Raw genomic sequence first — 18,057 nt, 5'->3', positions numbered from 1 at the left:
CCTTCAACAGAAGTCGCGAGAGACTGTGACTCTCCATAGTATATTGTACCCAGGTCGACTGACCACAAGGGAACTGCCTTTTGCTACTGAGCACTCGATGAATCAACAGACAAAGTCCAGAGAAAGAGATGGGTCTGTTGATCTTACATAAATCTTTATTTTTTTTTAGTCATTTAAAAAAAAGACAGCCTTTTATGATTCATCCTTATCGCTTACAGTACTACACCCACTGTCCGCTTTAAACGTACAACAGAATCAAAAACATGAGCTAGTATACAAAATAATGACCCCGGAACAAATTACAATTGTCTAGACAGTATTCTGACCCGACTGTACAAGTCCCCTACCTGCTGTGCTATGCAGGCCCCCTCGATGCACTGACGAGGTTAAGACGAGGTTAAAAGGGGACAAGGAGCAGAGGGCGAAAGGTCGCAGTAGTGGAAATTCTCCTCTAGGCCCAGATGGCCTTGAAGTCCTCAGGTATTTTGGGTGTGGCAGCTTGTCTGATTCGTGCCAATCTCAAACCCTCCAGTTTCCTCTCCAGCTTCCTCTTACCTGTAGAGAGAAACACAGTTAAAGCTGACACATACACAGCCACTGACTATGGCAGGTAAATAAACAGTTATGGTGTCCATAAAGTGGTTGAGAGAAAATATGTCCAATCCAGTGGGATGTTACAATCTTTAGAAATGAACTCAACGTGGCCTGGGCTGGTCTACCGCTCTAAGACAACGCCTCTGGAGTACATGTCCCACTGCCGGCATGGCTTCGCATCTCTGTCCCGCATCTCTGTCCCACATCTCTGTCCCACTACTCTTTCAGCACCATCTCTCCTACCTTTCACCTCACTCTCCAGTAAAACATACAACAACAAAAAATGATATATAAAAAATAAGATTAATGACAACCTCCATACTTACTGACCCTTTACTATAAGGGTAGGCACCTCTGGACCTGCACTGCATGCGGTCTGTTGACCAACCCCGTCCTTTCACCGTCATATCAATACTGGATCAATAACCTGATCTTGTCAATACTGGATCAATAACCACTAACCTGATCATATCAATACTGGATCAATAACCTGAACATATCAATACTGGATCAATAACCTGATCATATCAATACTGGATCAATAACCACTAACCTGATCATATCAATACTGGATCAATAACCTGATCATATCAATACTGGATCAATAACCACTAACCTGATCATATCAATACTGGATCAATAACCTGATCATATCAATACTGGATCAATAACCACTAACCTGATCATATCAATACTGGATCAATAACCTGAACATATCAATACTGGATCAATAACCTGATCATATCAATACTGAATCAATAACCTGATCATATCAATACTGGATCAATAACCTGATCATATCAATACTGGATCAATAACCTGATCATATCAATACTGGATCAATAACCTGATCATATCAATACTGGATCAATAACCACTAACCTGATCATATCAATACTGGATCAATAACCTGATCATATCAATACTGGATCAATAACCTGATCATATCAATACTGAATCAATAACCACTAACCTGAACATATCAATACTGGATCAATAACCTGATCATATCAATACTGGATCAATAACCTGATCATATCAATACTGGATCAATAACCTGATCATATCAATACTGGATCAATAACCACTAACCTGATCATATCAATACTGGATCAATAACCTGAACATATCAATACTGGATCAATAACCTGATCATATCAATACTGAATCAATAACCTGATCATATCAATACTGGATCAATAACCATTAACCTGATCACATCAATACTGGATCAATAACCTGATCATATCAATACTGGATCAATAACAATACTGGATCAAGTCAATACTGGACTTTGCGGTCTTCAATGCCAGTTAGAACCATGATATACCGTCACAACGTTGCAGTTATCTTGCAGGTTTAATGTATTTACAGTGTAGTATATTTCAGGAATATATTGTTGAAGGAAGAGAGTGGTCTAAAGACAGTAGGGTGGTCTACGTACGCGTGCGTAGCGGAGCGAGGAGATCGTTGTAGAGAGGGCGATGGCGGGATAGAACCAACAGGAAGGCCACACAGTACATCAGTTCTACTGCCTCATACTGAAGGCTACCCGTTATAGCCTTACAGCCTAGAGACAGACCTGGAGGGGGAATTATCAGCACACTTAGCTAATCAAGGCTACAGTGACGATGAGAGGACAGGAGATGGAGGAGGTGAGAGCGAGATGGAAGCTAAAAACAGGAAGTATGGAGAGTCCTACAGTGGGGGAAAAAAGTATTTGATCCCCTGCTGATTTTGTACGTTTGCCCACTGACAAAGAAATGATCAGTCTATAATTTTAATGGTAGGTTTATTTGAACAGTGAGAGACAGAATAACAACAAAAAAATCCAGAAAAACGCATGTCAAAAATGTTATAAAATGATTTGCATTTTAATGAGGGAATTAAGTATTTGACCCCTCTGCAAAACATGACTTAGTACTTGGTGGCAAAACCCTTGTTGGCAATCACAGAGGTCAGACGTTTCTTGTAGTTGGCCACCAGGTTTGCACACATCTCAGGAGGGATTTTGTCCCACTCCTCTTTGCAGATCTTCTCCAAGTCATTAAGATTTCGAGGCTGACGTTTGGCAACTCGAACCTTCAGCTCCCTCCACAGATTTTCTATGGGATTAAGGTCTGGAGACTGGCTAGGCCACTCCAGGACCTTAATGTGCTTCTTCTTGAGCCACTCCTTTGTTGCCTTGGCCGTGTGTTCTGGGTCATTGTCATGCTGGAATACCCATCCACGACCCATTTTCAACACCCTGGCTGAGGGAAGGAGGTTCTCACCCAAGGTTTGACGGTACATGGGCCCGTCCATTGTCCCTTTGTTGCGGTGAAGTTGTCCTGAAAAACACCCCCAAAGCATAATGTTTCCACCTCCATGTTTGACGGTGGGGATGGTGTTCTTGGGGTCATAGGCAGCATTCCTCCTCCTCCAAACACGGCGAGTTGATGTCAAAGAGCTCCATTTTGGTCTCATCTGACCACAACACTTTCACCCAGTTGTCCTCTGAGTCATTCAGATGTTCATTGGCAAACTTCAGACGGGCATGTATATGTATTCTTGAGCAGCGGGACCTTGCGGGCGCTGCAGGATTTCAGTCCTTCACGGCGTAGTGGGTTACCAATTGTTTTCTTGGTGACTATGGTCCCAGCTGCCTTGAGATCATTGACAAGATCCTCCCGTGTAGTTCTGGGCAGATTCCTCCATTCTCATGATCATTGCAACTCCACGAGGTGAGATCTTGCATGGAGCCCCAGGCTGAGGGAGATTGACAGTTCTTTTGTGTTTCTTCCATTTGCGAATAATCGCACCAAATGTTGTCACCTTCTCACCAAGCTGCTTGGCGATGGTCTTGTAGCCCATTCCAGCCTTGTGTAGGTCTACAATCTTGTCCCTGACATCCTTGGAGAGCTCTTTGGTCTTGGCCATGGTGGAGAGTTTGGAATCTGATTGATTGATTGCTTCTGGCTGGACAGGTGTCTTTTATACAGGTAACAAACTGAGATTAGGAGCACTCCCTTTAAGAGTGTGCTCCTAATCTCAGCTCATTACCTGTATAAAAGACACCTGGGAGCCAGAAATCTTTCTGATTGAGAGGAGGTCAAATACTTATTTCCCTCATTAAAATGCAAATCAATTTATAACATTTTTGACATGCGTTTTTCTGGATTTTTTTGTTGTTATTCTGTCTCTCACTGTTCAAATAAACCTACCACTAAAATTATAGACTGATAATTTCTTTGTCAGTGTGCAAACGTACAAAATCAGCAGGGCATCAAATACTTTTTTCCCCCCACTGTATATTAAGCAGCAAAAATCTCAGGCTTGCCTTTGTTGCAGAGTCTGACTAGCTGGTTGGTGTGCTCCGCCATGTCCCAGATCAGATTGCAGAAGTAAGCGTGGTTTCTGCCCACTTTCTGACCAAACGGCAAACTCTGTGCACAGGCATGGAACCTAACGCCCAAAACCACAGGAAGTACCAGGCTTATTCATCTCCTATGGGTGACTAGAAATTAAAATGGTTAAATAAGAGGAATTAAATGTGTCCACTCTTGGAGTTAACAAACCCCCCCCCAAAAAAAAATTATATGATTGACTCCATTACAGATAAATGAATAAAACAGATTTCATTTATAAACCCAGGAAAACATTAACCATAGAGAGAGATAGACTTTCTGCTACTGTGCATTACTGCATCTATAAAACAGTTAGTGGTTAGCTAGTTAACCATCAATCTGCTCTATCCAGAGACATTCCTCTTATTAAAAAGGAAGCTGGTGTGTATCTGGGTTTCTTCCAGACAGAGAGGCTAAAGTCCTTCTCCTCTGTTTACTCTGGCCGGAGTAGACAGGGACAGGCACTGTGTGTGTGTGTGTGTGTGTCTGTGTGCGTGTGGTGTCACACATTTCATGTAGGGTGAGACATCAAACCACTGAAAAGGTCATTTTTCAGGTCAGACCATAGGCTACCTTACCTGCACGCCTGCAGCAACACTAGCTTATAGATGTTCTTATAGACAGCCTCCAGAGAGTTGGTCTGAAATATACACAACAGGGATTGGATGACAGTCCCACGTCAGGTGGGAAAGAGAGTGGACAAGCAATTGATTGCAGAGCATGACTCACTTTGAGGTCCAGGAAGAGGGCGTGGCACTTGAGTCTAAGGATGGACATAAGCTTCCTCTTCATTTGCTGCCCTGCACAGTGGGCGGAGCCTAGCGTCAGGCTGTAGCGCAGGGATAGGCCAGCGTAGCTGAGAAGAGAGGAAGAAGAGCTCAGGTTTCGTTGTGCCCTACTTATCGTAATGAACACATCTAGTTAGTCATCTTAGCCTACCGTTCTTACCAACTCATTTCATATTCATCCGAGTAGATGGATTGGATTGACCCATCAACACTCTGAACCCCACCGAGTGACACTAGGATGGGAATTTACTGTTACTCAGAGGGAATTTAAGAGAACTCTACACCAGTAAATACAGCCAGGGTTCAAGGTAGTTTAGCACGATTTACCAGAAACCATAAAGGCAGTAACAGAGAGAGACAGGAACCAACAGTATTGATTCCAGGCTGGCAGACAGAGATCGTAAGACTTCGATAACAGAGCATTCATCCTCCTAAATTCCCTCTAGTACAAAAGGCCAAAGAACCATCTAAAATCTGGACCGAATTTATGTTGCTTGCAACAAAGTTGAATCTGGGTTGCTCAGTGTGTGCCCCCCGAAAATGTTGCCTGCAACAACGTTGCATTACAAAAGATAAAGTTAAAAACACACGCACACATACCAGTCAAAACACCTACTCATTCAAGGCATTTTCTTTATTTGTACTATTTTCTATACTGTAGAATAATAGTGAAGACATCAAAACGATGAAATAACACCTATGGAATAATGTAGTAACCAACAAAAAAAAAGTGTTAAATCAAAATATATATTTTATATTTGAGATTCTGCAAAGTAGCCACCCTTTGCCTTGATGACAGCTTTGCACACATAGGCATTCTGTCAACCAGCTTCATGAGGTAGTCACCTGGAATGCATTTAAATTAACAGGTGTGCCTTGTTAAAAGTTAATTTGTGGATTTTCTTTCCTTCTTAATGCGTTTAAGCCAATCAGTTGTGTTGTGACAAGGTAGAGATGGTATACAGAAAATAGTCCTATTTGTTAAAAGACCAAGTCCATATTATGGCAAGAACAGCTCAAATAAGCAAAGAGAAACAACAGTCCATCATTACTTTAAGACATGAAGGTTAGTCAATCCTGAATATTTCAAGAACTTTTAAAAGTTTCTTCAAATGCAGTCGCAAAAACTATCAAGCGCTATGATGAAACTGTCTCTCATGAGGACCGCCACAGGAATGGAAGACCCAGAGTTACCTCTGCCGCAGAGGATAAGTTCATTAGAGTTACCAACCCAAATAAATGCTTCACAGAGTTCAAGTAACAGAAAACATAAACTGTTCAGAGGAGACTGCGTGAATCAGGCCTTCATGGTCAAATTGCTGCAAAGAAACCACTGCTATAGGACACCAATAAGAAGAACAGACTTGCTTGGGCCAAGAAACACGAGCAATGGACATTAGACTGGTGGAAATCTGTCCTTTGGTCTGATGAGTCCAAATTTGCGATTTTTAGTTCCAACCGCCGTGTCTTTGTGAGACGCAGAGTAGTTCAATCGATGATTTCCGCATGTGTGTTTCCCACCAATGGCAAGCATCAGCTGGAGTGGTGTAAAGCTCACTGCCATTGGACTCTGGAGTGATGAACCGCATTTCACCATCTGGCAGTCCGATTGGCAGATGCCAGGAGAACGCTACCTGCCACAATGCATAGCGCCAACTGTAAAGTTTGATGGCGGAGGAATAATGGTCTGGGGCTGTTTTTCATGATTTGGGCCTGGTCCCTTAGTTCCAGTGAAGGACAATCTTAACACCACAGTGTACAGTGACATTCTAGACAATTCTGAAATTCCAACTTCGTCGCAACAGTTTGAGGAACACCCTTTCCTGTTTCAGCAAGACAACGCCCCGGTGCACGAAGCGAGGTCCATAGAGAAATGGTTTGTTGAGATCGGTGTGGAAGAACTTGACTGGCCTGCACAGAGCCCTGACCTCAACTCCATTGAACATCTTCAGGATGAATTGGAACAACCGACTGCGAGCCAGGCCTAATCCCCAAAACATCAGTGCCCGACCTCACCAATGCTCTTATGTCTGAATGGAAGCAAGTCCCAGCAGCAATGTTCCAACATCTAGTGGAACAGCATTCTCAGAACACTGGAGGCTGTCATAGTAGCAAAGGGAGGACCAACTCCAGAGTGTATATATTACCTAGAGTAGTCATTGTAGTCATCCAGAGTGTATATATTACCTAGAGTAGTCATTGTAGTCGTCCAGAGTGTATATATTACCTAGAGTAATCATTGTAGTCATCCAGAGTGTATATATTACCTAGAGTAGTCATTGTAGTCGTCCAGAGTGTATATATTACCTAGAGTAGTCATTGTAGTCGTCCAGAGTGTATATATTACCTAGAGTAGTCGTTGGAGTCATCCAGAGGGTATATATTACCTAGAGTAGTCGTTGGAGTCATCCAGAGTGTATATATTACCTAGAGTAGTCATTGTAGTCGTCCAGAGTGTATATATTACCTAGAGTAGTCATTGTAGTCGTCCAGAGTGTATATATTACCTAGAGTAGTCGTTGGAGTCATCCAGAGGGTATATATTACCTAGAGTAATCATTGTAGTCATCCAGAGTGTATATATTACCTAGAGTAGTCATTGTAGTCATCCAGAGTGTATATATTACCTAGAGTAGTCATTGTAGTCGTCCAGAGTGTATATATTACCTAGAGTAATCATTGTAGTCATCCAGAGTGTATATATTACCTAGAGTAGTCATTGTAGTCGTCCAGAGTGTATATATTACCTAGAGTAGTCATTGTAGTCGTCCAGAGTGTATATATTACCTAGAGTAGTCGTTGGAGTCATCCAGAGGGTATATATTACCTAGAGTAGTCGTTGTAGTCGTCCAGAGTGTGTATATTACCTAGAGTAGTCATTGGAGTCGTCCAGAGTGTATATATTACCTAGAGTAATCATTGGAGTCGTCCAGAGTGTATATATTACCTAGAGTAGTCATTGGAGTCGTCCAGAGTGTATATATTACCTAGAGTAGTCATTGTGCACGTCCAGAGTGTATATATTACCTAGAGTAGTCATTGGAGTCGTCCAGAGTGTATATATATTACCTAGAGTAGTCATTGTAGTCGTCCAGAGTGTATATATTACCTAGAGTAGTCATTGTAGTCGTCCAGAGTGTATATATTACCTAGAGTAATCATTGTAGTCATCCAGAGTGTATATATTACCTAAAGTAGTCATTGTAGTCATCCAGAGTGTATATATTACCTAGAGTAATCATTGTAGTCGTCCAGAGTGTATATATTACCTAGAGTAGTCATTGTAGTCGTCCAGAGTGTATATATTACCTAGAGTAGTCATTGTAGTCATCCAGAGTGTATATATTACCTAGAGTAGTCATTGTAGTCGTCCAGAGTGTATATATTACCTAGAGTAGTCATTGTAGTCATCCAGAGTGTATATATATTACCTAGAGTAGTCATTGTAGTCATCCAGAGTGTGTATATTACCTAGAGTAGTCATTGTGCACGTCCAGAGTGTGTGTATTCAGCAGTAGTCCACACCAGGGGAACAGACAGTGTAAGGGCAGCAGGCGTACCCCAGCAGGACAGGACCCCCCATCACCCCACTCCCTCAAAGGGAAGTTAACAGCCACCTTCTGGGGGTTCACCACACACCCGTACTGTGGTACCCCCGCCATCAGTGTCCTAAGAAAAAGGAGGAAATTACATCATCAACAGGAAATACATCAAACATGTGGGGATGGGAATATACTATGGAAGCAAGTAGTCATTCACTAGCAAAGCATTTAGCGAGACCCACTGGAGACACCCACAATATAGAAACCAACGGTTGATTTTACAGACTTGCGTTACAATTTCTGCCTCCAAGAAGGACATGACCTCAACAAAACGTTAGATTTACTTTCACATTGTATAGTTGGACCTAGCCACTGATCCACTAAGCTATTTCTCATCCACATACAGTAATGGTTAGTATAGGTCAGGAAGGTTACATATGGTAAATGATTAGTACAGGTCAGGAAGTTACATATGGTAAATGTTTAGTATAGGTCAGGAAGTTACATAGGAGAAAAATGGGACCTACTTGAGGAAGGTCTGTGCCTGGCTCAGGTCAGGAGTGATGAGGAGGAAATCGTCAACCACTCTCATCAGACACCTGCCAGAGAGAGGCAGAGATAACAGGTCATACACCTAACAGAGAGAGGCAGAGATAACAGGTCAGACACCTGCCAGAGAGAGGCAGAGATAACAGGTCAGACACCTGCCAGAGAGAGGCAGAGATAACAGGTCAGACACCTAACAGAGAGAGGCAGAGATAACAGGTCAGACACCTAACAGAGAGAGGCAGAGATAACAGGTCAGACACCTAACAGAGAGAGGCAGAGATACCAGGTCAGACACCTAACAGAGAGAGGCAGAGATACCAGGTCAGACACCTGCCAGAGAGAGGCAGAGATAACAGGTCAGACACCTGCCAGAGAGAGGCAGAGATAACAGGTCAGACACCTACACACGGATACTTGGATCTTTCAAACGTTGCCCTCTGATGGGTGAGTTGGGAGTTATTCAAGAAGTTTGACTGACAGACAAGAGGAATTTGATCCAAGGTGAATTAAATGTTTGGGGATTAGGTTTAGGATTAAATCATCTGCACAGCAGATCAAAACACTGACGTTATTTAATATCTGAATAGAAGAGAACAGTCCCTGGTCCCAAAATAATAATATCCACGATGCTTCTCCATCAGTCAGTCAAACGTTATTTATATAACCCCCTTTTTTTTTATAACTTCCCAACCTCCTCCTTACCCTCCTCTCTGACTGACGTTAGGGAACAGAAAGTTCTCCATGTGGCCGTAACAGAGGCAACACAGCAGAGACGACACCACAGAACCCTGAGGAATCCCTGAACACTGACGGAATGTTCTACAACACAGCACAAAGGGAATAGAGGGGGGGTCATTAGACAGACAGAGAAACTCAGTCATTAAAGAATAAGGGGATAATTTGACACAAAGTTAAAGTACGTAAATGTATTATTTTTTTTTTTTAATAAAAATGTAGAGAAAGAAAATATATATCGTCTCACTTCTTCCCAAACTGGACAACACAGTTAGAGAGCATCTGGGTGAAGAACTCCAAGACGTCTTTGCCATGAATATCTGTGGAGAAATGCTGACAGGAGATACCTAGCATTAGACTACGCTAGCATTAGACTACGCTAGCATTAGACTACGCTAGCATTAGACTACGCTAGCATTAGACTACGCCAGCATTAGACTACACTAGCATTAGACTACGCTAGCATTAGACTACGCTAGCATAAAAATACGCTAGCATAAAAATACGCTAGCATTAGAATACGCTAGCATTCACTAGCATTAGAACACACTAGCATTAGACTACACTAGCATTAGAATAGACTAGCATTCACTAGCATTAGACTACGCCAGCATTAGACTACGCTAGCATTAGACTACGCTAGCATAAAAATACGCTAGCATTAGAATACGCTAGCATTAGAATACGCTAGCATTCACTAGCATTAGAATACACTAGCATTAGAATAGCTAGCATTAGACTACACTAGCATTAGACTACGCCAGCATTAGACTACGCCAGCATTAGACTACGCCAGCATTAGACTACGCTAGCATTAGACTACGCTAGCATTAGACTACACTAGCAGTAGACTACACTAGCAGTAGAATACACTAGCAGTAGAATACACTAGCATTAGAATAGCTAGCATTAGAATAGCTAGCATTAGAATACACTAGCATTAGAATACACTAGCATTAGAATAGCTAGCATTAGAATAGCTAGCATTAGAATAGCTAGCATTAGAATACACTAGCATTAGAATACACTAGCATTAGAATACACTAGCATTAGAATAGCTAGCATTAGAATAGCTAGCATTAGAATAGCTAGCATTAGAATAGCTAGCATTAGAATAGCTAGCATTAGAATACACTAGCATTAGAATACACTAGCATTAGAATACACTAGCATTAGAATACACTAGCATTAGACTACACTAGCATTAGACTACACCAGAGCCAGGAAGAGCTGGGATTTACTATTAAAACGGGTGCCGTGTTAGGACAATTCTAGAAGGAATGAAAAAGTTATTGGTGGGTAGGATACCACTGTAGCAGTTCTTCAAAAATGGCTGCCATCCATCCTCTCACCTGCTCCACCAGTATGGCATCGTGAACTTTGCCCTCTCTCTGCAGTGACATCACAAAGCCTTTCATGTTGGTGGACGCCACAGTGTCTTCCATGAAGTCTGCCTACACGCAAGACACACACACACACACACACACACACACACACACACACACACACACACAATGGACACAAGAACACAGACAAATATAAACAAAAGTTGTGCGGGGGACAAGTTTGGCGAGACAAAGGGCAGGTAAGGGTGTGTGTGCTGTACCTGTCTGACAAACTTCTTCTTGAGGCCCTCGTGGGTGTCGGCCCACACCTTGGCATAGCGTCGCACTGAGAAGAGCTCTTCCTGCACATGTGACAGGACCTGACCAATCACCTCCAAGAGCTGAGCGTGGGGTAGACTGTCATAGGCCCCACTCACATCCACCTGAGGGAGGGGTGGTAGAGAGAATACATTTAGGTTTATTTATTTTCCCTTATGTACTTTAATTATGTGCACATCATTACAACACTGTATACAGCCATAATATTACATTTTAAATGTCTATTCCTTTGAAACTTTTGTGAGTGTAATGTTTACTGTTCATTTTTGACTGTTATTTCACTTTTGTTTATTATCCATTTCACTTGCTTTGGCAATGTAAACATATGTTTCCCATGACAATAAAGCCCCTTTGAATTGAGAGAAAGAGAGATGGGGGTGGTAGAGTGATGGTAAAGAGATATAGATGGTAGAGAGAACAAGACAGAGAGCGAGCCCTCACGCCACTGGGCGAGTTATTGTTTTGGGGCAGAATAATGGGAGGCGATGGTCATACTGGTATGGTAATGATTAACAACGGTCTAATAGCCTACAGTTTTCTTGACATTTTGTTTTCATTGTGATAGGCTCATGTTTTACCGGTAGGGCGTACCCCCACTATTTATTTTGCAGGGACGCCGTACCGGACCAGCTTACTTTCACCCCTGGAAGAGAGAGCGCAAGTAGAGAGAAATTGAGAAGGGGGGGGGGGGGGAAAGAGGAGGGAGTAAGGGCATAGAACTATGGAATGAAACGGTCAGATCAACCTTGACAAAGTAGAGCGGCTGTGGTTTGTCTTTCTGAGCAGGGGTGATGGAGGAGAGGACTCTGTGGATGTCGGTCATCCCCCACACTGTAGAGCCCAGGAGAGAGGGAGAGGACCGTACACAGACACCTAGCACATCTAACAGGTCCCTCACACTGGCCTGGAACATCTGGAGGGAAAGAGAACACACACATTGACAGCAAGACACACAAACTTATGAAAACACTTATTATTTAAAAAAAAGGGTGAAAGTCATACCTTTGTTTTGGCGTCAGCCCCTATGACCCGTGTGATGGGTCTCATGCCGTCGGTCTTGGGGATGAAGCGGAGGCGGGAGGTGACAGTGGTTTTGGGGAGCGACGTCACCTGGGCCAGGGTCAACTCTGACATCTGACCTTTAGAGAGGTGACCCCTGGGAACAAGGTCATAAAATGTAGTAGACGCTGACCACAGAGTTAAAGTGAACAGGAGCGAGACAGAGCGAGACACAGAGAGCGACAGAGCGAGACACAGAGAGCGACAGAGCGAGACACAGAGAGCGACAGAGCGAGAAACAGCGAGCGACAGAGCGAGAAACAGCGAGCGAGAGAGCGAGAAACAGCGAGCAACAGAGCGAGACACAGCGAGATTTTGTTTATGTCTGAGTGACTCAACAACTGAGGGCTGTGTATGATAGTGAGACAGATAAACTGATCATGTTCGTACATGTGTAACTGTGTACAGTGAGGAGAAAAAGTATTTGATCCCCTGCTGATTTTGTACGTTTGCCCACTGACAAAGAAATGATCAGTCTATAATTTTAATGGTAGGTTTATTTTAACAGTGAGATACAGAACAAAAAAAATCCAGAAAAACACATGTAAAAAATGTTATAAATTGATTTGCATTTTAATGAGGGAAATAAGTATTTGACCCCCTCTCAATCAGAAAGATTTCTGGCTCCCAGGTGTCTTTTATACAGGTAACAAACTGAGATTAGGAGCACACTCTTAAAGGGAGTGCTCCTAATCTCAGTTTGTTACCTGTATAAAAGACACCTGTCCACAGAAGCAATCAATCAATCAGATTCCAAACTCTCCACCATGGCCAAGACCAAAGAGCTCTCCAAGGATGTCAGGGACAAGATTGTAGACCTACACAAGGCTGGAATGGGCTACAAGACCATTGCCAAGCAGCTTGGTGAGAAGGTGACAACATTTGGTGCGATTATTCGCAAATGGAAGAAACACAAAAGAACTGTCAATCTCCCTCAGCCTGGGGCTCCATGCAAGATCTCACCTCGTGGAGTTGCAATGATCATGAGAACGGTGAGGAATCAGCCCAGAACTACACGGGAGGATCTTGTCAATGATCTCAAGGCAGCTGGGACCATAGTCACCAAGAAAACAATTGGTAACACACTACGCCGTGAAGGACTGAAATCCTGCAGTGCCCGCAAGGTCCCCCTGCTCAAGAAGGCACATATACATGCCCGTCTGAAGTTTGCCAATGAACATCTGAATGATTTAGAGGACAACTGGGTGAAAGTGTTGTGGTCAGATGAAACCAAAATGGAGCTCTTTGACATCAACTCAACTCGCCGTGTTTGGAGGAGGAGGAATGCTGCCTATGACCCCAAGAACACCATCCCCACCGTCAAACATGGAGGTGGAAACATTATGCTTTGGGGGTGTTTTTCAGGACAACTTCACCGCAACAAAGGGACAATGGACGGGCCCATGTACCGTCAAACCTTGGGTGAGAACCTCCTTCCCTCAGCCAGGGTGTTGAAAATGGGTCGTGGATGGGTATTCCAGCATGACAATGACCCAGAACACACGGCCAAGGCAACAAAGGAGTTGCTCAAGAAGAAGCACATTAAGGTCCTGGAGTGGCCTAGCCAGTCTCCAGACCTTAATCCCATAGAAAATCTGTGGAGGGAGCTGAAGGTTCGAGTTGCCAAACGTCAGCCTCGAAACCTTAATGACTTGGAGAAGATCTGCAAAGAGGAGTAGGACAAAATCCCTCCTGATGTGTGCAAACCTGGTGGCCAACTACAAGAAACGTCTGACCTCTATGATTGCCAACAAGGGTTTTGCCACCAAGTACTAAGTCATGTTTTGCAGAGGGGTCAAATACTTATTTCCCTCATTAAAATGCAAATCAATTTCTAACATTTTTGACATGCGTTTTTCTGGATTTTTGTTGTTGTTATTCTGTCTCTCACTGTTCAAATAAACCTACCATTAAAATTATAGACCGATAATTTCTTTGTCAGTGGGCAAACGTACAAAATCAGCAGGGGATCAAATACTTTTTTCCCCCTCACTGTATAATACCTGAAAGCCAGCTCCTGTAGCTTGGCCCAGACCTGGTATCTGTAGAAGCGCAGTGCGTTCTTCTGTCCCATGCTCTCTGTGACGTAGAACATAGCTCTCACCAGGCCTAGCACATAGCCATCCAGCAGCCAAGCCAGGAGCTGGCCTAGCACCCGCGTCCGATACGACAGCTCACTGGGCGGGCAGCGGCCTAAGGATGAGAGAGGTTAGAATGAGTGGAATGAAGGCAAGTAACAGATATAATGGAAGCTGGATGGAGAAGGAGAGAGATATGGGGCAAAGTTAAGAGTCTGGGAAAGTAGTGGAAGAGAAACTCACCCGTCTTGCTGACCTTCAGCCAATCACAGTCATTCACCTTCATCTTCCACATCAGCTCAGCCAATGAGATCCTCTCAAACTTGCCCATGGACAGGAAGTTCCTGACTGCGGACATGAATTTGAACCGGTTATGGTCCGACCCCCAGAGCTCCGGGGGGACCACCATGGTGAGGCACTCTCTGACAAAGAGGTATACCCGGTGAGGTGCACTGTGCTGGGGCAGGAGGGAGGCCATATCCCCCTGTCCCACCACTGGACAAACCCTCTGCAGTATCTTAGAATAGGGACACCTCCTGTGTCGACGTAACAACTGACTAAACAAAGGCACTGAGGTGAAAAACCTTCTGGGAAGTCTCTTAGGCTTCTTCTCTGTTCCGTTCAGATAGGCCACGCCTTCAAAGAAGACTAGTCTCACTAAGTCTCGCCCCTGCAGACGCCTAGGCCCCTCATCCCTACCTTTCCTCTTCCTGTTTAGTAGGAAGCTACGCATGCCCCGCCCTCCGTAGAGCATCCCCAGGGTGCGGATGAAACACTGGGATGGAGGGAGTGGTGGGAATAATCCTGATCTCCAACTAGGACCCCCCTCTAGATGGACAGTGGCTGATACGTGTCCAGACTGTTCTTCTACTGGTCTTTGGACTATAGCCGGTGTCGCCACTGGCCGTCTATGTCCTGTTTCCTGCATCTGCTCATATCCTGTGCCATGGGCCTGCTTACAGCCCGGGGCATGGGACCATCCGCCTCCACTGGTTCCGGGGCTGGTGCCATCCGCCTCCCGGTCCGGGGCAGGGCCTCCGCCTCCCTGGCCGGGGCAGGGCCACCGCCTCCCTGGCTCGTGGGTTCTATGGTGACCATCACAGCCTCCACTGGTTTCTCTGTGGGTTCTATGGTGACCATCACAGCCTCCACTGGTCGCTTGACCCCATTTGTTTCCAGTGTTCTGTGCTTACGATCGTTAGTCCCACTGGAGACTGTGGAAGCTTCCCTTTGAGCGCATCTCCTTTTTCCAGGCAAACACCCCTCTCCTTCCACCTCCTCCCTCTTCCTCTTCCTCTTCCCTCCTAAACTGACCTCGTCTCTGTTCCTTTTCCCAGTGTCTCTACCTACATCCCTTCTCCTTTTTCTCACATCAGAACCCTGAAATTCCCATCCCTTATTTCTGACCTCCTTACTTCTCCTGTTCCTAGTCGTGTCATTCCGTTTGTATCCCAGGCGGAACCTAGAGATACCCGTTGACATGGAACCGCGGTCGTACACAGGCACGCCGCACACCTGGAACGCGGACGACGGCGGCACCGTCACGAACACAGAACAGCTCTCCAGGAGGTACTTGGAGACGTCCGTGCCGAGGCGCTGGCAGATCCTCTTCCATAAGTCACTGCCGTGGATGTACGCTGCACTCTGAGTGACCTCGCCGTGGAACTTAAACTGGTCGGCGTCACGGTCCCGGAACGTGGAGGGGTAACCGTAACCGTGGGCAAGAACATTCCTTTTCTTTTTCCTCTTGATGTTGTTCAACACGAACGCCAACAGCTCAGGCAAGGTGCTGATCTAAGGATGACATTTAAATCAATACAGCAACATAACCGGCACAATGTTTTGTTTTGTTTTGTGTGTGTCTGGCTGTCTCTGTGCATTTTAATCCATGGCTTTTGGAGTCAAACGTAGCACTGCAAAACATCGCTCTTAATAAAAGTCAAATGTCAATTCAAAACGTTGCATTTCATTGCAAATATTGAACTACGCCAGCTAAGTAAAAATTTAAAAAAAGTAGTCTGCTCCATGCTGTGAGCTACATAGCTGGCAACTTAGGCTATGCTTTAGTTATGTAGCTAGTCAACTACACATTTACCTGACTGCAGCTGGGGACGTTTTGTAGTGTTTTATCCGTGCAGACATACACTCCCCGGACAAACGATATAAAGCGGTTTGTATCTGTCGGTTCGATGAGCACCGCTCTCTGTCCCTCTCTGAATACAGTACTGTCTGCAAACTCCTCCAGAGTCTGGACATGCGGGTACAGAGAGCACAGTATGCCGAACACACGTGTCATTATCGCCACCGGGATATCCTTAGTTACCTACTATCTGGTAGTGAAGCTGGATTGTTGTGCCTATTTTAATGTCACTCTGTGTAGTTAGATATCTTGTTTGTCCATCTACACGGTTCATACTTGTTTCTGATCCCACTTTCAGGCGCTCAACGAACCGGAAGTTATCTAACGTCCTACTATAACGTTAGTCCAAATGAAGGTTTATTGCTCGCGTATACATACGGTTTAGTAGATGTTATACCCTGGTGAAAAGCAAAATGCTTATGTTACCAGCTCCTAACAATGCAGTAAAATGTTCACAATAAAAGTGCACTATAATAATGAACTAGAAATCGAGAAATGTCGGAGAGAATTAAATGAACCACAAATTGCATTGTCAAGCACCGGAAGCTGATATTCAACTTGCCATTCATCAGCTTCTCAAGTATAATAATATGAAAATACGTTCGGTACTTTACTAAATAATGGGGTTTCGCTGAGCAACTATCTTTATTATGGCCGTTATGTACTTCCAACAAAGGCCTAAATAAAAGTTACATGCAACCAACAACAAAATAATGCCATGTCTGGAAAAAAATCCCAAGTATTGTTTTTGATCTATTCTGCACCCCTAATAAAATCACTCGGTCTATCTAGAAATATGCAATCACTGTAAAAAAAAAAATAGATAAATTATATTGTCTAGTTAATCTACTTTGATTAAATATGATTGTATTCTGTGTAACGTAGTGAAACAACAGATAGATATGACGTTCATAAACTGTTGTCGGTGATACAATGATTTCCTGCTGCTGGATCAGCCGACCTGTGCTGCCGGTAATGACCAGTGTTGCCGGTAATAACCAGTGCTGCCGGTAATGACCAGTGCTACCGGTAATGACCAGTGCTGCCGGTAATGACCAGTGTTGCCGGTAATGACCAGTGCTGCCGGTAATGACCAGTGCTGCCGGTAATGACCAGTGTTGCCGGTAATGACCACTGTTGCCGGTAATGACCAGTGTTGCCGGTAATGACCAGTGTTGCCGGTATTGACCAGTGCATGGCGGTAATGACCAGTGTTGCCGGTAATGACCAGTGTTGCCGGTAATGACCAGTGTTGCCGGTATTGACCAGTGCTGCCGGTAATGACCAGTGTTGCCGGTAATGACCAGTGTTGCCGGTAATGACCAGTGTTGCCGGTATTGACCAGTGCTGCCGGTAATGACCAGTGTTGCCAACTCATTGTCAGGGTGAGTTTCTAGAAGCAGGTTGATTTGTTCCTAAAAAGTTTCTAAATGACGTTGTCATGTCATTGCGTGATAAACGTAAAACTGCATCATTACGTAGAATTTTTTTTACTTTTTTTTATTTCACCTTTATTTAACCA

General features: G+C 44.1%; 1 protein-coding gene across 1 annotated transcript; it reads right to left on the bottom strand.

The window, feature by feature from the left end:
• Nucleotides 1–137: 137 nt before the first annotated feature.
• tert (telomerase reverse transcriptase) lies at nucleotides 138–17,067 on the bottom strand. Its single transcript, XM_082961365.1, has 17 exons — nucleotides 16,491–17,067; nucleotides 15,460–16,189; nucleotides 14,639–15,238; nucleotides 14,321–14,510; nucleotides 12,261–12,414; nucleotides 12,004–12,171; nucleotides 11,201–11,362; nucleotides 10,947–11,048; nucleotides 9,842–9,927; nucleotides 9,562–9,678; nucleotides 8,838–8,909; nucleotides 8,240–8,437; nucleotides 4,710–4,836; nucleotides 4,559–4,620; nucleotides 3,914–4,038; nucleotides 2,039–2,176; nucleotides 138–555 (listed from the first exon to the last, which is right to left on the bottom strand). Exons 1-17 carry the CDS (start codon nucleotides 16,689–16,691, stop codon nucleotides 452–454), a joined length of 3,336 nt encoding a protein of 1,111 aa, XP_082817491.1. The 5' UTR covers nucleotides 16,692–17,067; the 3' UTR covers nucleotides 138–451.
• Nucleotides 17,068–18,057: the final 990 nt, after the last annotated feature.

This window comes from Salmo salar, chromosome 14, assembly GCF_965601325.2.
Source record: "Salmo salar chromosome 14, fSalSal1, whole genome shotgun sequence".
In the NCBI taxonomy this organism is placed as follows: domain Eukaryota; kingdom Metazoa; phylum Chordata; class Actinopteri; order Salmoniformes; family Salmonidae; genus Salmo; species Salmo salar.
This window is presented reverse-complemented; position numbering and strand designations above follow the sequence as displayed.